Below are 20,122 nucleotides of genomic sequence, written 5' to 3' on the forward strand. Positions count from 1 at the left end.
TCGAATTTCATCGTATGTATTGTGAAGAATCGAACCGACTCGACTCAAATCAGATCGGTGATATTCAGTATTGGGTATCAAGTATGCTAGGTCACATCTCCATCTGCGATCGCTGTCTCACCGGCGTCGTTCCTAGACTTTCTAGCCCTCTCTGTCCGGGAGAATCTATCCCACCCCTAGCTTGTTCAAGTAGCGATATTGCGGCCGCCACATTATCTTCCGCCTTCGCCCCTACAACCCCATTACCGTCCCTGCTATCGTTTCCATCACCATTCGTATTCGCAGCAGTCTCCGCACCACCAGCCATCAAAACCCGATACCTCTCCCCCGCCTCATTAAGCAACCTCTGCACCTCCGGCTCCCTCTTCTCAATACCCTCCCTCTCAGCTCGAATCTCCTCGATCCTGAGCCTCAACCTCTCCATTTCCTCCTCCTTCCTCCTAACTTTCGCCTTGAACTCGGCGACCAGCACGCTCAGGTCGGGAAGCGGCGTGATCTTAGGGATCGCCGTGCTGAGCCGGTACGCGGCGGCCGCGCCGAGCCGGCGCCGCTGCTGCTCGCGCTCCTCGGCGAGCCCGTCCATGCCCGCGCGCGTCTGCGCCGCCTCGTACGCGGCCCGGCGCTCGGCCTCCGAGGCATCTGATTCGTCATCGCCCGAGTCGCCGCCGCCCTCCGCCGCCGTGATCAGCGACGCCATCTCCGCGCGCTTCTTGCGGCGCGCCTCGCGCTCCGCTCGCTTGCCGAGAGACAGCCCCCCGTCTTCGACGAACTCGTCGAAGCCCTCGCCTAGGTCCTCGTCTTCGGCTATGAGACGTGTGTCCTCTTTGCCCCCCTTGCGCTCTTCGCGCCGCTGCGAGAGCAGCGTGAGGTACGAGTCTCCCGGCCCCCGACCGTCGTTGTTGTCGTCGTCGGAGAGCGAGATGAAGTCCTCGGTGTCGCGGTGCTGGCCTTCTTTTGCTAGACGCGCGCGTCGGGATTTCTTCTCCTGGATCTCGGCTTCGGTTAGGATGGATGTGGGTTTGGGAGGGGCGGGTTGGGATGTGGTGGTTTCTACAACGAGGGCGCCTTCGAGCTCGGACGGGTCGAGGATCATCTCGTCGTCGGAGGTGGGTTGGAGTTTCGAGAGGTCCTGGGGCGTGTTGGGGGTTGACATTTGTAGTTCAGAGAGGTATTCTTTGCTATAGCGTGGTCGGTCCTCGTCGGTGTCGGTGGAGCGCATCGGTAGCCGTCCAAGAGGCAGGTTCTTGATTCCCTTTTTGTAGGCACTGTTCTCTACTGCAGTATGCGCAAGCGTTGTGGATCGTTTCGGCGTAGAGACTTCTTCTCCTAATACTATAGAGTCCTCATCTGCAGAAGCTTCTTCTCCGGGACCACCAAACGAAAGGCGAGAACTGGATGCTCGCTTCTTTATCTTCGTAGACCCTGACCTCCCCATCGGTCGGATCAGTAAAGGTGCACCTCCATCCTCGCCATCTTCCGCCTCGTCCTTCGCCTTTTGAGGCGTAGAGGTATTGTTCTCGACCTTATCGATATTTATACTCTTTCGTAGCGATGATTGTTTGAATGGCCGACGATTTGTCTTGAAGGATGGTTGTAACGCGGGACCTTGTGGTTCCTCTGGCGGATTTAAGGAATCGGTGGGAATGGGAACTGTATCGTCATCGTCATCTTGGACGGTAATCTTGCGCGCTTTTCGTTTTGCTCCAAACGCGCTCATGGTGAATAGTCCCAAGTCCGATCACCAGTTTGAAAGCAGAATATTACAGTCGAAGCAAGTCTCACATGTCTAAAAGGTTGAATGTTGAAGTTGAGAAAGAATCCACTATTAGTTACAAGGTACCTCTGTATTTTAGGACAATAATTCTTTATCGATAAGAACTTGGAAGCTGTCGCGCCACACTATCTTATCAGGCTACCCGCGAGCTTGGGACTTCTTTTTGACCGTCAACATTCTTCGATGATCTTGTGCAATCCCAATATTCAACTCTCACCAGAAATCAATTGAACTCTCGTCAAGATGGCACCCGCACAGCCAGAACTCAAGAAGGTATGTTTCACATTTTCCCAATACTATTACTTTGCAACATTTGACTTACCAAGAAATACACAGTACCTCGACAAGCGACTATTCGTTCAATTAAACGGGAGCCGCAAGGTTCTAGGCATTCTTCGCGGTTACGATGTAAGTGACCCAGCAATCGATTCCCCTTCACCTACGCATGAAGACTCTTTATATACCTATTCTATAACACCACCTAACCTTTTTATTCTAGGTCTTCCTAAACATTGTGCTGGACGATGCTGTAGAGGAGAAGGATGGAGGTGAGAAAGTCAGGCTAGGCATGGTCGTACGTATTCGTAAACCCGAAGGCAATCGTCATCTTCATGGACTAATAATCCTCTAGGTCATTCGAGGCAACTCCGTGGTCATGCTGGAAGCACTGGAGAGAATCGGTGGAGATCGCGACAAATGAAGTCAATACGACGCGAAGTAAACACCCTTGAGAACCGCCTAGCAAGGTCTTTAGTTGATACCCACGCAAGAACAGAGCAGAAGACAGAGTTTGGTTCGCTAGTTTGGGGTTAGAACTAGCCAATGGCGTTCTGGTGGATGGCAAAAGTCTAGGAGGAACGGTATCCGCATGTTTGGACTGTTCCCCCAACTGCATTTACCAAACGAATCAAGTACTCCTAGAGACACCCATTCTCTTGCCTGCCTATGTGAAATAGGCTCGGAGTCTCAGAGTCTCGTCAATACAACTCATATTGGATCGGATTCTATACACTTTGAGCATAAAGTCATGACGTTCACCCATGCTCATATATTGTGAATGACAAGATTTTATTACGCATCCAGGTATATCTCAGATAGTAAAGGTCAAGTAAATTCATCATTCCTTCCCTAGACTTCATGCATTAAGTTAACGACAAAGCTAAATTACAATATACAGTTACGATCCATGTGTTGACTAGAGATATAACTTGGAAATGGCTCATTGTCGTTGCAGCTAACCTCCCAATACTTCGACTTGTGGTTTCCCTTTTAAAATAACGGCCAGTTGGCCTTACACAACCTTGGAAGTAGGTAACTACCAAAGTATGTAGGGAATAAAGAGGGAATTACCTGTCTAGTACATCACACTTGCTGGAACATATAAAATTCAGGTAGACCGCGCTATTCTTCAGCAACATGGTTACATTGATTTCGGAAATATTTCTAACTTATTTGTTATTGTGGTTATCATTATTCCCAATCTTACCAACTGCCATATTAAGAAGGGAAATAACGACGTTGTTTCGCGACGAGCTCTGAACTCCCTCGTCTAGGGGCTACGGTATACATACAGGTGAAGCTATTTATAATTGGCAGCTCACACCAGTTGATAGCTTTTTGACATCAATGGCAGAACAGATTGATGTAGCCACAGAAGCTCTTTGTCTACTCTGCTCCGAGGCTAGCCACCAGGTCGCCTCAGGACCTCCCACAATTTCCCATGGACCGAACCCCCGTCCCACCAGATCCCTAGCTACTGGACCTAACAGACTGGACCTCCGGCACCAACCGCACAACATATATAGCACCATGTCTGTTCCAAGAAACTCGATATCCACTAACGCTTGTTCTTGTCGCCAAGAGGACAGGTGGTGATAATGGTATAACTCTCGAAGTCATCACAACCATATATGAATGGACAAAAGACATGTCCAATACCGAGTTGAGCCCCGAGACAGCAGAAATGCGTGATAATTGCCGGGAGAATGCCCAACGGGCAATTGACGGAGCTGACGTCGATCTCGAAGCCCTGGATATTGAGTTCAGGTTCACCATGAAGCTATTAAAAAAAGTAGCCGAGAACAAGAGACTTCAAGAACGTGTTCAGGAAGTAGAGGCAACGTTGAGAGACCTCACATTCTATTTTGATGTCGGGGATTGGGCGGCAGCCGTTCTGAACTACGTCAACGCATCAGAGAACATGATCTTGGCGAAGGAGTGGGCATGTATCGAACCCCTCCTTCAAGGCTATGGCATTACCGGTGAAGCCCTTAGAAAACAATACAAAGACCTCAAAGCATAGAAGCTTGGAGGCGGTAGCATCCAATATGGCAGCGTGCTCGAGCTCTACAAGCAAGAAAAGGCAACTATCCAGAGATGGAAAAAACGGCGCGGATAAGAAGAATGCTCCTGCCACCGCAGTCCTGGACCGACTGAGGGAGAAGGGCGACGAAAATGACGTCAACTTCCATCGCTACATCTCTACCGTGAAGCTATATGCTCATCGTAATGGCTTAGCACATTGCAAGCCATTTGAACTGTCGAATCACGCAGACAGTTCGGGGGAAGTTGATTGGTCCCGCCTTGCTAGAACCTTCGCGAAGAAAATAGTGAAGGTGAAAAGAGAAGTACATAAGGGCGAGCTAGATGAAGGAAAGTATGGCTTGTGGATAACGCTCATACGAATTCTTCGCAAGGCGTGGGACGTAGTTTTTTTTCTTCGTCGGGACGGGGAATGATAGAGTACATCCTACCACCCCCAGACTGATGGCCAGTCCGAGAGGAGAAACCAGAATGTGGAACTGGCAATACGATATCATCAAACTACTTCTGAGGTACCATGGGTTGAGATCATTCACAACACTATACTTGCGGTGTACTTGCGGTGGGATACCACTGGCGAGAAATGGCAGCCTACGGGATATGGAGAAAAGAAAGCCGTGGAAATGGACAAGCATAAGCCGAGAGAGCCACTAGTACGCCTCATACGTATGCCACATACGGATGGGAAGTTTAACGATATTCCAGAGGCTAGGCGTCAGCATTTATAAGGAATTACGGCAGCGAACGGACGAGGTGTGTTGGATTCACGACTAGTATCGCCGCTCATAGACTGTTCGGGGATAATAGGGGAGAAGGCGTTGTGTATATACCAAAGACACGCAAGGACTACGAGAATGATCAACGAGGGCCTTGATATTTTTCGCCGCGTCGGCGGCAGTTGATGGGGAACACATAGCTGTAGCCGGAGTTGTGGACGTAGTTTTCGCCGCGTCGTCGGCAGTTGATGGGGAACACATAGCATATGTATTCAGAGGAAGGAGCCACCATAGTACATAGATACCATACATAGCATTCTTCAGGATCTCTGAGATCCTGTTAGAACTTAGAAGAATCAACCATCTATTCACTCTTCAATTGACTACTCGACGAGCCCAACATTTGGTAGCTCTATAGGAGGCTTTCCCCCTTAGTTGTGAATAGGTTCGGGCATTAATACCTATAGTCAACTACCTTCCCCACGTGCAACCCACCGGACAGCCTCTTGCCCTCATGACATTTTACTAGACTTGCTGTAGCCGGCTGTAGCAGAATTATTGAGGTAAAGATCAAGCAGTTGGTACCTGGAATTTTTGGACTAGGGGATAATATGCATACAAAAATGAGGCTCTAGAAGAGGGCATACTTGGCTTCGACACGGGAACTTTATTGAGAAGGTTCCATATTAAGATGACCCGGTGAATATAGGAATTTCTATAGACCTAGGAAGACATCCATGTCTTCTTAGAAACCCCACCCTTAGAGAAGATTTTAGAAGATGCAGATACTTGCTTTCACAGCAGTTGATGTAAGTCATGCCATGCCTCTTTTTACGTATTTGGAAGATCATGGCTGGTCTAGTCTGCTTTGCTCTTATCTACGTCATAACTGCCTCGGGGTGACAAGGAAAAGTAAATAAGTAGATAGGTACCTAGGTATCTACTTAGGTAGTAGGCATCAAAAATCCAATGTCTTGTCAATGAGCTGAATGGAATAAGGAGCAACGACGGCAGTCGTAGTGTGACCTTGAGTCTTAACAGGGGGCAATGTCTTCCTTAGTAAGCTACCTTACTAACCCCTGATTTGGAATATGTCTCTTGTCTTGGCATTATAAGGGGCTTACAATACCCCTATTCCAGTGCTTGTAAATTCAATCCATTCTTCTCACCTTAATTTCTCATTTATCACGCTAAGCTTCTATATGAATATGTGTATATCTAACGTAGCTCTACTTAGTGAGTTTTACCTCATTTTACCATAGGATTTTATAAATTTCTATGCTTCACACAGGAACATCTTTCCGGAATACCCATTCAAATTTTGTGACATGTTAGAATTTCCAAGGAATAGCGACAAATATAATTCTAACACGAATACCGCGACGATATTATCCAAGCAACGCGAATCACATCACCCAATAGGCTCCTAGGTAAATAGAGGGAGAAGAATCACCCTCTAGGCTCAGCTTCGTAGCAGCTACCAAATCCATCTATGAACACGGTCCAGCCGTTAGCAGAACCAGGTATCTCTCTTGCAAACCCTCCTATCCATCTAACACATAATTCCCAGCCCATCATTCCCTTCCGCCTTTTTTGGAGCCACACGCGCGCATTCAAATCGTAGTCTCGCGACGCTCGGGCGGCACCTTGCCGACCAGCGCCGGCTTCGCGCCGTCCATCTTCTTGGAGACGGCTCCCAAGACGGCCTTCACCATGTCGTCGGAGCCGAAGCTCGCGGGCCAGCCGCGCCATGACACGGTGTCGACGATGTCGCGGGTGCCGGCCTTCTGCCACAGCTCGTCGTCGGCGTGCTCGAACTTCTTGCGGGCCTCCTCGTCGTCGCCGAGCTGGAAGAGCATGACGCCGAGCTGGTGCAGGGGGGCTTTCATGTTGTCGAGCTCGCGCGCGGCCGCCGTCAGCGGCTCCGCGAAGTCGTCGTCCGAGATGCCCGCCGTGATGACGATGATGTTGAGCGGCGGCCGCTGCGGGTCCGCTTTCAGCTGCTCGATATACCAGGTCAGCAGCTTGCCGAGGCGCGCGCCCAGCTTGCACTTGCCGCCCGGCTTGACGTTGCGGAAGATGGCCTGGGTGCTGTCCCGCTTGCCCGTGTCGCTGTGCACCTGGCCGATGTGGTTGTACCCGGACTTGCGGACGTGCATTCCGGGGAAGTAGAGCGTGGGCCGGTGGTTGATGAAGTAGATGTCGATGCCGTTCTCGTCGTACTTGAGACAGATCGGGGCCACCGCCTGGATCAGCGACGACACGTCGCTCCACTGCCGCTTCATGTGCGAGGAGTCGTCGATGATGAACAAGGTCTCAAAGTACTGCAGGAAGGAGAGGAGCTCGGTGTGCTCCTCGGTAGGGGCCTGGGGGACGCCCGCGGTGTCGTCATCGTTGGTATAGGTAGCCATATTTTGCAGTTTCACGCGATGGCGGCAGAGAGAGTGTGTGTTTGAGAGTCGGGAAAGGTGTTTGAGATTTGTTTATTAGAGAAGAAGAGCTTAGTTTTATAGGCTATTCCGAAATCCGACGAAATTGCGATGGGTACGATACGATTTGACAGCTCAGCCCGAATTGGGCGGAAAGGTGATCTTGCTGGCAATCCCCCGCATCGCTAGGGACTTCTAGGAGTTGTCAAGGATCTATCGATTGTTATTGTGGAGAACCCGTTGCGTGTTTGACCGACATTTTGTGATACCGCTTTCTACAGGACGTGCGTATATCGGGTTTCATGGGGCTTGTTCAATGACTGTATTGGTTACCGGTTTGCTTTGCCCCTGAACATGTGGGGCTCCCATACCACCGTCTGGGACTTATGTAGTCGATAATCCTAGACCCAGCAACGAACGGCGCATTCAAGATCAGCCTTATATCACCTTATAAACAAAGGCATTATCTGTCGCGATGAAATCAGTATAATGATGAAGTTATTCGACTTGCATACATACCTAAATTGACTTTCTTGTTCTGAGGTTTAGTAAAGCATCCATGATTGCTTTGGCGCTCTCTTTCGTTCTTTAAACCACTAAAGCTACGAGATAGGCCCTTGATGAGAAGGGAGAGACTGGAGTCAATCTTTCTAGTATTGTAGTGACTCTAATATAACGAAAGATACTCAAGATGTGAGCTTCAGTCCGTCCAATTTGTCGATGGCCGACTTTAGGTCGGGATCGTATCAATCCAAGTTCGCGACCCCTTTGCAATTCCCCACGGGGTTTTTGGGGATGGACTTTCTGGCTCTGGATCTAATCCAGGGAGTCTGAAGAGTGTTGTGACACGTGGGACAATATTTGAATCAAGCTTTCGTCTTCAATCACATGGTGAATGATCGCAATCAAAAGTTCCTTACGTGGTTGGCGTCGGCTTGCAATTCCAAGTGGGATTCATGTTGAAGAGTCGTCTGAATATTCTGATAAAGTCTTCTGCAGTATATTTATAGAAATTGCAGCTTGAAAGCGTTAATTAGCTAAGCTGTTGATTAGAGACGTTCTCGCTCTGCCAATCATGACGTCGGTTTTCAATCGTCTTCTTGGCATTTCAAGTGGTAATAATTCCCCCCAGTTGCAGCTAATTACGGATAATTCAGGTTATTGGAAAAGGATAACAAACAGGTACTGGTTTCTCTCTGGGTTTCGGCGACCCAGCTGCAGCTTGTTGCATTGACGTGAATCGAAGGGGTCTTAACAATGGACTCATAAAGGCAGAGGTCTGTTCGAATGGACATACGTTATGACTGCCGTTTTTATGTTAGAAGGTTAGGTTGCTGCGAGCAAAAAGAAGTTGATGGATAGCCCCTGCGTACTTCGAAACAGGGCGTAAATTTCCAGCCATCTCCATGCTGTATCCCAACGATGCTACTAGTGTCAAAAGCGTGAGCTGTAGGGACTCGTGGGCTTGATTTTGATTGGTTGGGATAACCTACCTACCTAAGTCCCTTGAAGACAGTCATCATATAAAAAGGCTAGGCCACCCGGACATTCTCTCACTAAGCAACGTCATCTATATACCTACATAGAAGAGTCATTAAGGGCATGGTATGTCAAACAAATCCGCTCAATTATCATTGCTTATTGCATTTGTATAAGGATGCTGTGATACTATTTGGCTGACCCCCTTTTCTCGGCCTATGTAAATACTACCTAGGTGTGTTAAAGTTGTTAAATTTAGTCTTAGAGACATGTTGAAATGCTACTACATTGTAACGTCTCTTTTTCATATTGGAAGAAAGGAAAAATGACAAAACTAAGTGGTGCTATCAATATAAAAAGGGGTATTGATAATATGGGGCTGAAATATGTTAGGGGGGGTTGGGACGCTGCTCTTCCGTTCTGCGCCGTCCCTCATCATGAATGTAAAGCAATACGACTTAATTCTCTCGATACCTATGTCAAAAGCAATCCATTAACGGCGAATCGGCTTTGAAAGAAGTATTTGACGATACTCCAGACCTACGACTCAAATTGTGCTATGAACAGATTCAAAAAACCCCTATTTCTTTCCCAGCAACCACATGATACCATGCCCAACAGAATAGTATAATGTAGGTTGAGCATTAGCAATGGTCAGCTCGTGAAACATGATGGTCGAATCGGGGGACGCTCAGCTGAACCTCTGCGGTGATGATTAATCATGCTGTAGCACCTAATATAAGACTTAAGCTTGGATATCATCCTACTGGCCTGCAGCAATTATTGCATTTTTTTCAAAACATTTCGCGCGTAGTCTCCATCTGGGAGCAATCCAGTGATCCATCAGTCAAGTTAATTAAGCAGAGTTCATATTACCTAATGGAAGGTTTTGATATATTGATCACATCAGCCGGCGACTTACCCCTCTCTACTGCCTCGATACCGTGATCAGCTTCCGTCCACATATCGCCGCATCTCGGAAGTCCATCGCTTGACCCATGCATGGTGAGACCGGTATGACTACCACTACGTAAGAGCCGCGCCGTCCGCCTACAGGCGAGACAGAAACTGTTTAAACGCCGTGGCGTGAAGGCTCAGACTCTAAGCTCCTTTCGCTTCCCAGGCTAATACGCAATATAGCGATCATCGTAAGTCAAAGCCACCTCCGCCAATAATAGTATTACGGCGAGGCTTTCCTCTCTCAGAGCTGACTACAAGCTGAGGGCTCTGGGAGATGGAGATCGACGTTCAGGTCTAGCATTACCTCGGAATGCTTCCCACGTAATTCGTCACGTATTATCTGAGCCTCGACCTCTCGGCCGATGCCAGCGGAACCTTCGACCATGCGCCAATTAATTTTTATGCATCAATCTGTTTTTGCCGCCTACAACATCTTCAGATATGTAAGGGCTTTATTGGTCAAGACCTACCCACCCATACCGGTTTCCCTATCCTAACTTGTTTCGCTAAGAGTTCCTCGTCTGGGGCTGTCAATTTTAAGTTATTAACAATCGATCGCGATCTATAGCCAAGACGGCAGAGTTGTCGCTTATACAGACCTAGAGAAAATCCACCGGCCCCCTAGGACTTTTCGGTCTCTTGGCTTTAATAAGTAAGCCTGGTTCTGTGGGGTAATGATCGTCTATGTTGTATACAGTGATTACCAACACGGTGTCTACCTACCTAGCTTCAAGAATCTTCGGTACTACGTTTTGATGATTTAAGGCTGACAGGATCATGTTGTTAGCTCCAACTTGAATACATTCAGTATCAGCGTGTTCGGATTATGGATTATGGACTGCCGATTATAATCCTACAGTTTGGTCGTATTTTCAAGCCACACGAATTGTAGTATTTAGATTATGATTGGTTTAGTATTCTTCGCTTTGATGTTTGTAGTTTACAGATTGTAATTAATATACAGGCTGACGACTAATAGCGGACCAGAAAGTTTCACGACGATTATCCACTTCTATGTCTTTTCTTGTAAATAGTAAGTAAATTGGTATAGAGAACCTATACTAGTTGTGATCCACTTCCCTCAGCTGTAAGACATGAGAGTATCAATATAGATCTGCTAAGGCTAACTCAGGCCAAATGTCTATGCTGGAGCTACTATGTTTATTAAAAACGTGTAGCGGAAATAGCCAGAATCCAAAGGCGGGTTTCACTTCCTCAGTCCGTCGCTCACTAACAAACCCCTTTTCTGTAAACCAGGAATGCCCAGAATCCAGCCACTCGTTCGCACTCTCGTAATCGTAACCCTCGGGCCGACCAAATTGGGTCATAATACGATGCTCCGTTTGCAGCTCGACTTGATTGACCCGAAGCTTCTGTAGGAGTTTTCCCCATTTGGCGGTTATGATAGAGGGGTTTCGGCGACCATGCATCGTGTCAAGGATGATTACCAAGTCATGCTCAATGGGTCTGGGGTCATGGTGTAGACGATGGAAGCCGGGTACCCAGGCCATAACAGGAAGCGAAGGTACCCGCCTGATATCATGGAACCCCGAGCCCGGGTCTTGATCTCGGCCGAGATGTCGCTGGCTGCGTTGGGGTATTTTTACCGGCCAGACAAAGAAAACTTCCTGGAGTCGACTTAGAGTCTCGGCAAAACTTGTTGCAAGCAAAGGGCCAAGACTATGGAAGTCTAACCGGCACAGTCCATTCAGGGTTGGAAAGTCAATGGCAAGGTTAAGAAGACCCACATGAAGAGGGTCATGAATAGTCTTCAGATCGTGAATAAACTTGACGAGGTTGTCAATTGTACTCCAGTCGCGGTAGCCTACTTGGTGAATATAATCGTAATCGGGGTTGAAGTAGAATATGCCGGGTTTGAATAGGGGCTGGTAATCACGTGGTGGTGTGGTCAGCCAGCAGGGAATGGGAACCCGATAGAATGCCGAAGTGGCACGCCGCGACTCTTGATTGACGTGGGATAGCTTGTTAATGCTCTGATACTGGTAGAAGATCACGCTGTAGTTCTCGTGCGCGCGCTCGTCAGGTCGTTCACACCTTTGATGCTGGAGTGCGTGGTCAATCCGGTCGCGTGGGTATATGAGTGTCTGTATGATGCGTGGCTGTGCTAATGCAAAATGCCACACCATGAGACGCAATTCGGGCGGAAGTAAAGGGAACAGAGTGAATGTCTGTGTAGATGCTGCTGGTGTCATATCGGCGATAGTAAATATCCGGGAACCAGTCGCCGATGCCATTTTGCCGAGTTTTGGTGTCTTTGAATTTTGTCGAAAAGAGACAAGAGGAGTTTAGTAAAGTGAAAATTGGGTTGTAGACGAACTGATCATTTATATAGATAATGAATTTATAGAAGAGGAATAAAATCTACGTCTTGTACAGATGATGGAGAGTGTTATATACCATTTGAACTTCATGGTTGTCGTACCCTATGTGTTAAGTGTAGAACTTACAACGTGCGTACAATGCACAAGTCCACAAAGGTCAAGTACTTCACACTGTTGTGATCCGTTAGGTATCCCATCCATGATATAACACTTTCGCTTCTTTAACTTGAGACCAATTGAGTGAGTATGTAAATGACCAACCATGCTGTTTGGAAGTCAGAATGTGATCCGTGTACAGGGCTCCAGGTTTGACTAGTAGCTACCTTGTACGGTATATTCATCGCCAAGAAGGTGGGAGCAGTCTTATTTCTTGTATTAGGTGACATCCGTAGGGCTAGTGTGGGGTCTTGGCTTTGCTGGTCTGGGAAAACTCAATTTAAGCTTTTTTTAATGTGGATCGATCTTGCCCAGAATTCATCCTTGCTTATCGTGAGTCTAACTTCGTAACTTCATACTGTATTTGTTATCTTCATCCTCTCCTCATCTTTACCCTTCACAAGCTGGCTTCTATACATGCAGTTAGAACTATCAGCTGTATTGGTGATTGACCCTCAAATGCTCCGTGGCTAGTCTTTCCGCGTCGTTACTCTCAAACCCGAAATTCCAGATGTGGCTCGGCGTCATGGTACCATACGTGCCCCTATACACGCCATGGCTGCTCTGACCGCCGACGTGCTGCATCACAACCGGTGTCAACGCCCAGCGTAGCCCGCCCGTCTCTTCCGCATACTCCTCTATGAAACTATCCGTTGGCACCTGGGACCACCGGTTACTGCGGAAGTGGGGCAGCAGTTCGTTGCTCACGGTCGTCCGCGGGAAAACTAACCCCTGACCGCAACATGCGTTCTTCGTCATAAGACGAACGCCTTCGGGCCGCGGCATGACGCAATTGCCTCCCGCAGTGAAGAAGAGGATGATGAGGAGAGGCGTGAAGACGAAGATGGCGAGGAAGAATACGGGATGGGTCAGGTGTAGGCGCGCTTTGGGCATGCATCGCCGTACTAGGAGTAGTACACCAAGGACGCCAGCAGCGACTACCAAGGACGATCCCAAGTATTTCGGCCAGGATTCCGAGTTCCAGCCTAGAAGGCCTTCGTAATAGAACAGTCGCAAGTACAAGACTAACACTTGGATTAGTCAAGTCCGCCCAAAAATAGTACTACCTGGTAATGTACTGCCAAGCTTACAGTCAGTATGGCCGGCCCCCCAGGATTTGGTGGTGGCCGTGTCTAATGCTTGCATGGTTCGGTGCCGCCACCCATCTAAGAAGACTACGTCATCTTCGACAACCAGGATATACGGCGCACTCGTCTTCTCACACTCTTCCATGACGATTGAATAGTCAAACTTGGCCTTGATCCCATGACTTTGGTTTCGTTCCATCTGGTGAGCAAGAGCTAGATATTCGGCGTCGTCATAATACGAAGGAAGCTTGTCCGCCATGTTCTTGAGCCATGGCTGGTCATAGTCTGGATGCTTCTCTAGGTCGGTATGTGCTAGAAGCACGACAAAGCGAAGCCTTGCTCGTTCCCCTGCGCTTAGGCCGTGTTGGAGGGAGCCTAATGTTGACTTCAAATATGATATGCCATCTCTTTGCACCGAGGGAATACCTATGCATAGTTCGGGTGGGTCTGTCCTATTTCTCTCCTCTGACTGTTCTGTTCCTACTATGTCGGCGTATTTTACAGCTTCTTGTATCCGATGCGCCGAATACGTGGGGATATATGCCCGTTGGGCTTGAAAGAATTTGGATGTTGGATCTTTCCAACATGATGATCGCAGATACCCTATAAGTGAAGTGTACTGTAACGTCTAAGTATTAGGTGCCGTTCTTCATTTTATGGGGGAATCTTTGAATCTGAGGTATGGCAAACTGAACACTCCTCTGATGGTGGAAGTTCATGTCTTTGGGGAAGTACAATAATGCACCGAGCTTGATTGAAATGGCCGATACCTACGAGGAATACAAAGCCCAGAGATAGGCCTATGCTGGTATGCATTTTGACATCTTAAACTTGGTTTAGGAAACAATCTCATAGAATGATTTTCATCTTGAAAAGATAATCCCGAAGAATAAAGTCAAGTTGGTTGCGAGCGCGTAGACGGCAACCTCATCGAAAGGGGCGAGAACAGAAGCTTTCTAGGGTTAAGGATAGGATCGCGAGCTGAAAACAACTAAGATGGGAGTCGTTGGAACCCCGTCTCAGCAGCCGGTCGATTTCTTTTCAGGCTCTAAGACATAAGTAAGGGATTTTTTAGGAAACGTTTGTGTCACGTCAGACTTGGACTGTTAGGCCATTTGACTGGCTCCTTTGTCGCGTGGCTGAATACCTCCGCACGCAGCATAGGACTTACAAGGCTGCAAGGATCTTTAATTCAGATATATGACAGGAAGTGCCATGATTGGGGACTGTAGGTAAACAGTGTTAGGATACACAGCTTGTTTACACGGCTTACATCCTGCGCCTTATACGTGCCGGTAGTCTGGCTTATGATATTTCAGCCCGCAGGCTTGGCGCATATTAAGAAAAATATCTAAGTATTCTGAGACATTTCTCAAGACTCAAGTTAAGTAGGTACCTAGGTACGCACCAATATAAATACATTTCTAGGCGGCCCCCTTTCATTTAATAAAGCACCGGTAGGTAAGTAGCTTGACTCACTCAAGTATTGAAAATAATAAGTAATATTTGCATATAAATCTAGCTGGATGACTTTTCCCACGACCATACGAGGATCGGCAGTGGATTATGCAGGTGACCGTCGGTAACACCAACATCGTGGTCAGGAAGCAAATGATCGGCATTGATGTGATACGGCAATTTTCAGCGCTAATTACCTAGACATAATTACTTCTGTTGGTCCCTGAGTTACCTAGGTACACAAGTATCAAGGTAGAAAGTGCCGTATGGCATTATTCATGTCTAAGTTAACTAAATGCAAATGTCGAGGAAAGCTGTAATTCCGAGGCCTAATTTTCTAATATGGTAATAATTCATAGTCTATAATAACAAGAAGAGCTAAGTCTGTTTTAGTACCGAAATTTATACAGTTCTACGCATCGATGTAGGTATCTAGGTAAGTTTAAAGCTGAAGTCTCCAACCTGGAGGAAGTGCTAATGTTGTCATATATCCTAAGAATAACAACATCTCCAAGGCCACCGGCTGTCCAAGTTCAGCTCGTCGCCGTGACTGAGCCTCTCTCGAGAATTGTTTCCTTATCGAGAGCGATTTGCAAAGAAAATGCCAAAAGAAAGCCCGGAGCGTGAATAGGCGGAGATGAGTAATTATTGCACTTCGGCGAGGAATCTAGGATTCTACTGGACCTCAAGCTACTCCTTGTAAGCTACGCCATTAAGGGGCCAGATGTCCTCCGTATCAGGCCATCATATTCAACCATTAACTACCTCATCTTGACGAGTTGTCGACCAACTAACTGTGTACGACGGTAAGCTGATGGCTGTTGAAGGATCATGTGTATATTTATCTTCCAGAATAGAGGTATGAGTGGTATGAGTCTGTAATGGCAAGAGGAAGCGCCAGCTGCGCCCTTCCTATTCAAGCTAGTAGGTGCTTACTGGCTACACAGCTTTCAACGGTGATGCCTGACAACCAGCCTTGTTCCTGAGCCGCGATTATACATCCTGCTTCAACGTTAGCCCTTCGAGCCTAACTCAACAACTGAACAGGTGCCGACGCCAATGATATCCGAATGGATTCATGTCTCGTAAGGTACTGTACCTAGGTACCTTTCAAGGACATGTTACGGTGAACCACTCTATGGTGATGCTAATTGTGGTAGAGGACTTGCCATTATCAGAGACTGGGTCATAGGAAGGCGTAAGGCATGTAGGGAGACAATGTGTAAGAATTTTGAATATAAAAGAGGCCCGCGCCGACCTGCTTTCTGGGTTATTCTCCATCATCATCGCCATCACACTCACATTCAGACTCTCACACTCATACACAAAACAACAATCATCTGACTAGAGAAATTCGATATCTTTCAATACCTTCAAAATGTTCTTCAGCAAGACCATCGCTCTCTTCCTCGTGGCTGCCGCCCCCCTAGCCTTCGGTCTCCCAGCCGAGGAGAGCGCCCAGGACGACTACTGGGCCCAGTTCTGCGACGACGACGCCTGCACTCAGGGCTGCGGTGAATCTGTCCGCGTGTCCAACCCGGGCTGCCTCAACGAGTCTGGCCGCAAGTCCATTCTATTCCACGGATCCGCCGGTGGCGACTACGCCTTGGTCGTCTCCCCCAGCGGAAACTGCCCCTGCCAGAACACTTGCTCTTCCGTCCCTACCGGCAGCACTTGCTGGCCTATCTCGGAATACTCTGGCGACAATTCGTTCCGCTTCATCTCTGGAAAGTGCGGCAGCAACAACTGCTAGACACCTCTCATGAAGAATCACATTCACATTTAAGGGGGGAAGACTTGGTGGGCATGGCATCAGATTACAACACCAATCACATTCTCTTAGTTGTCTACGTGGAATTTCTTTCGTTGGTTGACATATGAAAAGGGGCTTGGCGAGGGCAAAGGGCAGAGGGCAGAGAGAACAAGCATGGCAAACCGAACGGATTTCCATAGTATCTATCATACACGTATCTACCTAGGTACTCCTCTAGCTCTGAATATAAATAGCCTTCGACTGCTCACTGAATTGTTCCATCTCCTTGGTTGCCATAAGGATCAAATTCTGTCATAATTCATAGGTAACTATACTGCTGGCAGCCTTTCAGCTCTATTAACACCCTTCTGAAAATCATTGGAAAAGCCTCAACGCCTACAGGTTTGGCGGGTCTACGCTATGGCCAATGTACAGTTAATACTGGTTCTATGGAAATTATAATCTTATGCCAACTAAAGGGGTAAGCACCTTACACAACAGGTAAAGGTAACATCAGTGAATGCCTGGATACATAGATACTTAGCTACAATCCGTTGTCTTCGTACATTAAATAGACTTACCGAGAAATGCGCTTATTAAATTAAATTCAATCTTTTTTTTAGAGCTATCTAGTGATTCGTAATAGCGTTTCGAATCCCACAGCCATATCCTTAAAGCACTGTCTTAAACTGGTAAAGGCTCTTCATATCGTTGCAAATTGAAGCACGTTTTTGTCGAGAATTCCACGGATGTTCATCATCTCAATATATTCACCCTTGGGTATTGTGAGCCGTCATATCTGGACATGTTCGCAGGGATTGTACACACCTCCATTATACCGTGAACATAGGCGTCGCCTATAAGTCGCCACTTGTTTTCAACTGGTCTCAAGATGAAAGGCACATCCGCCCCCAAGATGATAACAAGGATATCATCTACTTGTACACCGATGGGCCCCAGCGCTTGTTCTCCGGAGTTGCCGATGATGTAGCATCTGTTCATAGTAGTTTCAACCAATGACCCGAGAAATTCCTTAGGGTCGTGGTCCGCCACAAATCCTGATAGAACTTTGTCTACTTGCGTGTCGAGGCCGCCGTGGTTGAGCATAAAGGCGGCGAATCTTTGTTCATGTGCAAGGTCCCCGTAAATCATTTGGCCATTGGCGTTTCTTCCAGCACTAGTAAGCGTGAAAATGAACATTATTAGAGCCCCTCTAGCGTCATAAGATGCTGAATACTGTTCCGTAGCTATGGCCCACGCATGCCTTATAACGTTTGCGGCTTCGGCTGGATCGTCAAGGACCTCATAGCTCAAAGGCTTGCTAGTTCGTGCGACCTTGGTGACTACCAGACCACGAAGCAGCAAAACGTCTGCATCATCAGGTAGAGAGACAGGTCTTAGCCTGAAATCTCCGCCCGCAGATTTCCCAGCCCTAGCAATTATTGGCATAGGCGACCCTCGTCGGGCATCCCACGAACCATCTAATCTCGGTACCCATGACGGAAATGAACCAATCTGTAGCGTGTCCGGGTACGGTATATCGAGCGGCGGCGGAAGTAGGAAAGTGGCTCGCTTCAGCACCACGAAGCTCCCCTCGGCAATCGCAACTCTGGCGGCAGCCGCGTACACGTCCTTCAGGGACATGCGCTGGTAATTGGGCACAATCGCAAAGCTTTGGCCCTCTGCGCCTGGGGAGGAAGGGGGTCTAAGGCCTAGGAGGCCGAAGATTTTATCTCTTGGATCCGTTGCGTCGAAGTACGGGCAAAGCTGCAGGTGTTCGTATAAACCATTGGGTCCGCCAGAGCTATGGTACACCTCGGCCGCGCAATCCAAACCGCGGCATCTTTGATTGCCAATGGTCCAATATTTCCTGTGATACATCCACCGGGCGGCCAATGCAATCTTGCTCCACAGAATAGTATGCTGTCCACGGTGGCATATTGCCTCTTTGGCGAGGCAGACCTCCTGGATCGGCCACAGGCGGGTGTGCCAGGGAGACGAGAAGAAGCTGTACAACGCCTCCCAATCGCATACAGATGGCAGACCAGCGTCGGAGTATGTGTACGTTTTGTCAGCCCATATTATATCGACCAACTTAACAAAATTTTGAGTTTCCTCCTTGCACTGTGCAACAATCGCATGAATAGAGCTGATCGCTAGCGCTATCGTCCCATCTTCCTCGCCTAACCATACAAACACGTGGTCGGCCTTTGAGTATACGTCTCGCATCATGAAGCAAACCGGGCTGCAGATGAGGCTAACGAGCATTACGAGAACGTGACAAATCTCAGGGAGGCTCGGCGCTAGTGGAAATATTTCACGAAGTTCAATGTTGGCGAAAGGAAGCCTTTGCAATGCTATGTGAGACCTTACAGTAGTCGCTCTTTGAGTATATAGAGGATCAAACCCCTGATGAACGGGCACGTTATCAAGGATCCTGAAAGGGGGTGGTAAAGAATTACCCAATAGCCGAGGTTCAGTAGGCAGGTGATGATCAATAGTGCCTCAGGATTGGCTTCTTAACGTTCGTTTCTATTTATTTATCTATTTCTGCTTGTCATCTCGCACTATGATGCTCTCCTAAAACTACCTACTTCTAAAAGCGAAACTATCCGAATGATTGAATGCGGAAGTTTGGCAATGTCAAAGTCTACCTAGGTATTGATTACACTATTGCCACAGTCCTTCATTCATAAACCTTTCCGATAACCTCCTCATGCTTCATACTCCTAGAGCTGAACTCAGCCACCATTCATCACCGACCATGCTGTGCTCTCCAAATCCATCTCCTCATGATAACAATAAATCCCAGCAGTATTGTCTCGTCTTCTCTGGCTATTAAGATAGCTTGATATCCTGGATCGCTGCTTTACGCTGTCATAGACCCTAAAGATTCGACCGTATCTTCCGGACCTCCTAGCTTGGTTCATGGCTTTTGGGAATAGATGCTTGGTTTCATCGATGCACTACGTCGAATTTTTATCAGTCATTCCAAAACATCATTATAAAATTTGAGTCAGATAGCACTTACTTGAAACAGCAACAAATCTGCGTAAGACAGCTCATCGCCATGTAACCAAGGGTAATTGGGGGGTGCAGGGGGTGGGAGATTGTTTTGGAACTGGTCAAGATGATGAGGCAAAACACTATCAACCCAGTCTCGGCCCCAATCCCCTCTCATTCGCCTCTGCTCTTGTTCTGATAGCCCTTCAGTGTCTTCCTCTCTCCATTCATACAAAGCAGTGTTAAAGCAAAGGAAAGTTAGCTCTGCAGTAGCATGAATTCTATGGAAATTTTCGCTGCCGTGGCCACAGAGTTGGATTTTCATACAATTATTTCGCAATATCCTTAGAGTTCCTGATGTAGGACCGCTCCCGTCATCCGGCAATAAAACCGGAGGAGGCTCATTGGTAAGGCCAATAAGGTCGGTAGAATCGCCAACGGAATAAGATATCCCAGCTTCTTCAAGGGCAAGATGGACAGCTTCCCCATTATCGACAGGGTCTCGTCGAGGAACCGACAGATACGCCATTTTACTGCCTTGAAGATAATTCTATCATGGTACATTGGACTCAGGGGCCCGAACATTATATAGGAACGAACAGGAAGCAGCACGGCGTAATTGTTTCTCTAGCTACCCATACA

General features: G+C 47.7%; 10 protein-coding genes across 10 annotated transcripts; 4 read left to right on the plus strand and 6 right to left on the minus strand.

Annotated features, from left to right (window-relative positions):
- On the minus strand, positions 1–1,798 carry F4807DRAFT_442517 (nineteen complex-related protein 2-domain-containing protein). Its single transcript, XM_047999478.1, has one exon. It carries the CDS (start codon positions 1,715–1,717, stop codon positions 92–94), a length of 1,626 nt encoding a protein of 541 aa, XP_047850146.1. The 5' UTR covers positions 1,718–1,798; the 3' UTR covers positions 1–91.
- A 219-nt stretch (positions 1,799–2,017) lies between these two features.
- F4807DRAFT_464508 (LSM domain-containing protein) lies at positions 2,018–2,474 on the plus strand (the record flags this gene model as incomplete). Its single annotated transcript, XM_048002131.1, has 4 exons — positions 2,018–2,047; positions 2,111–2,182; positions 2,274–2,348; positions 2,406–2,474. The coding sequence occupies 4 exons, from the start codon at positions 2,018–2,020 to the stop codon at positions 2,472–2,474; spliced, it is 246 nt and encodes an 81-aa protein (XP_047850147.1).
- A 1,227-nt stretch (positions 2,475–3,701) lies between these two features.
- F4807DRAFT_464509 (uncharacterized protein) lies at positions 3,702–4,076 on the plus strand (the record flags this gene model as incomplete). The annotated part of the gene is made up of 1 exon (XM_048002132.1): positions 3,702–4,076. One exon carries the CDS (start codon positions 3,702–3,704, stop codon positions 4,074–4,076), a length of 375 nt encoding a protein of 124 aa, XP_047850148.1.
- A 25-nt stretch (positions 4,077–4,101) lies between these two features.
- F4807DRAFT_464510 (uncharacterized protein) lies at positions 4,102–4,870 on the plus strand (the record flags this gene model as incomplete). The annotated part of the gene is made up of 3 exons (XM_048002133.1): positions 4,102–4,479; positions 4,537–4,749; positions 4,802–4,870. The coding sequence occupies 3 exons, from the start codon at positions 4,102–4,104 to the stop codon at positions 4,868–4,870; spliced, it is 660 nt and encodes a 219-aa protein (XP_047850149.1).
- A 1,335-nt stretch (positions 4,871–6,205) lies between these two features.
- On the minus strand, positions 6,206–7,710 carry F4807DRAFT_277742 (uncharacterized protein). The gene has a single exon (XM_047994645.1). It carries the CDS (start codon positions 7,221–7,223, stop codon positions 6,426–6,428), a length of 798 nt encoding a protein of 265 aa, XP_047850150.1. The 5' UTR covers positions 7,224–7,710; the 3' UTR covers positions 6,206–6,425.
- A 2,993-nt stretch (positions 7,711–10,703) lies between these two features.
- On the minus strand, positions 10,704–12,449 carry F4807DRAFT_277797 (uncharacterized protein). The gene has a single exon (XM_047994647.1). It carries the CDS (start codon positions 11,933–11,935, stop codon positions 10,784–10,786), a length of 1,152 nt encoding a protein of 383 aa, XP_047850151.1. The 5' UTR covers positions 11,936–12,449; the 3' UTR covers positions 10,704–10,783.
- A 60-nt stretch (positions 12,450–12,509) lies between these two features.
- On the minus strand, positions 12,510–14,504 carry F4807DRAFT_277788 (uncharacterized protein). The gene is made up of 3 exons (XM_047994646.1): positions 14,041–14,504; positions 13,270–13,885; positions 12,510–13,203 (listed from the first exon to the last, which is right to left on the minus strand). Exons 1-3 carry the CDS (start codon positions 14,080–14,082, stop codon positions 12,611–12,613), a joined length of 1,251 nt encoding a protein of 416 aa, XP_047850152.1. The 5' UTR covers positions 14,083–14,504; the 3' UTR covers positions 12,510–12,610.
- Positions 14,505–16,102: 1,598 nt separating this feature from the next.
- Positions 16,103–16,477, plus strand: F4807DRAFT_464514 (uncharacterized protein; the record flags this gene model as incomplete). Its single annotated transcript, XM_048002134.1, has 1 exon — positions 16,103–16,477. The coding sequence occupies one exon, from the start codon at positions 16,103–16,105 to the stop codon at positions 16,475–16,477; it is 375 nt and encodes a 124-aa protein (XP_047850153.1).
- Positions 16,478–17,180: 703 nt separating this feature from the next.
- F4807DRAFT_464515 (uncharacterized protein) lies at positions 17,181–18,706 on the minus strand (the record flags this gene model as incomplete). The annotated part of the gene is made up of 2 exons (XM_048002135.1): positions 17,181–17,252; positions 17,306–18,706. The coding sequence occupies 2 exons, from the start codon at positions 18,704–18,706 to the stop codon at positions 17,181–17,183; spliced, it is 1,473 nt and encodes a 490-aa protein (XP_047850154.1).
- Positions 18,707–19,218: 512 nt separating this feature from the next.
- On the minus strand, positions 19,219–20,009 carry F4807DRAFT_464516 (uncharacterized protein; the record flags this gene model as incomplete). The annotated part of the gene is made up of 2 exons (XM_048002136.1): positions 19,219–19,443; positions 19,509–20,009. The coding sequence occupies 2 exons, from the start codon at positions 20,007–20,009 to the stop codon at positions 19,219–19,221; spliced, it is 726 nt and encodes a 241-aa protein (XP_047850155.1).
- Positions 20,010–20,122: the final 113 nt, after the last annotated feature.

Source organism: Annulohypoxylon truncatum (assembly GCF_022578515.1).
Source record: "Annulohypoxylon truncatum strain CBS 140777 unplaced genomic scaffold F4807scaffold_41, whole genome shotgun sequence".
NCBI classification, from domain to species: Eukaryota; Fungi; Ascomycota; class Sordariomycetes; order Xylariales; family Hypoxylaceae; genus Annulohypoxylon; species Annulohypoxylon truncatum.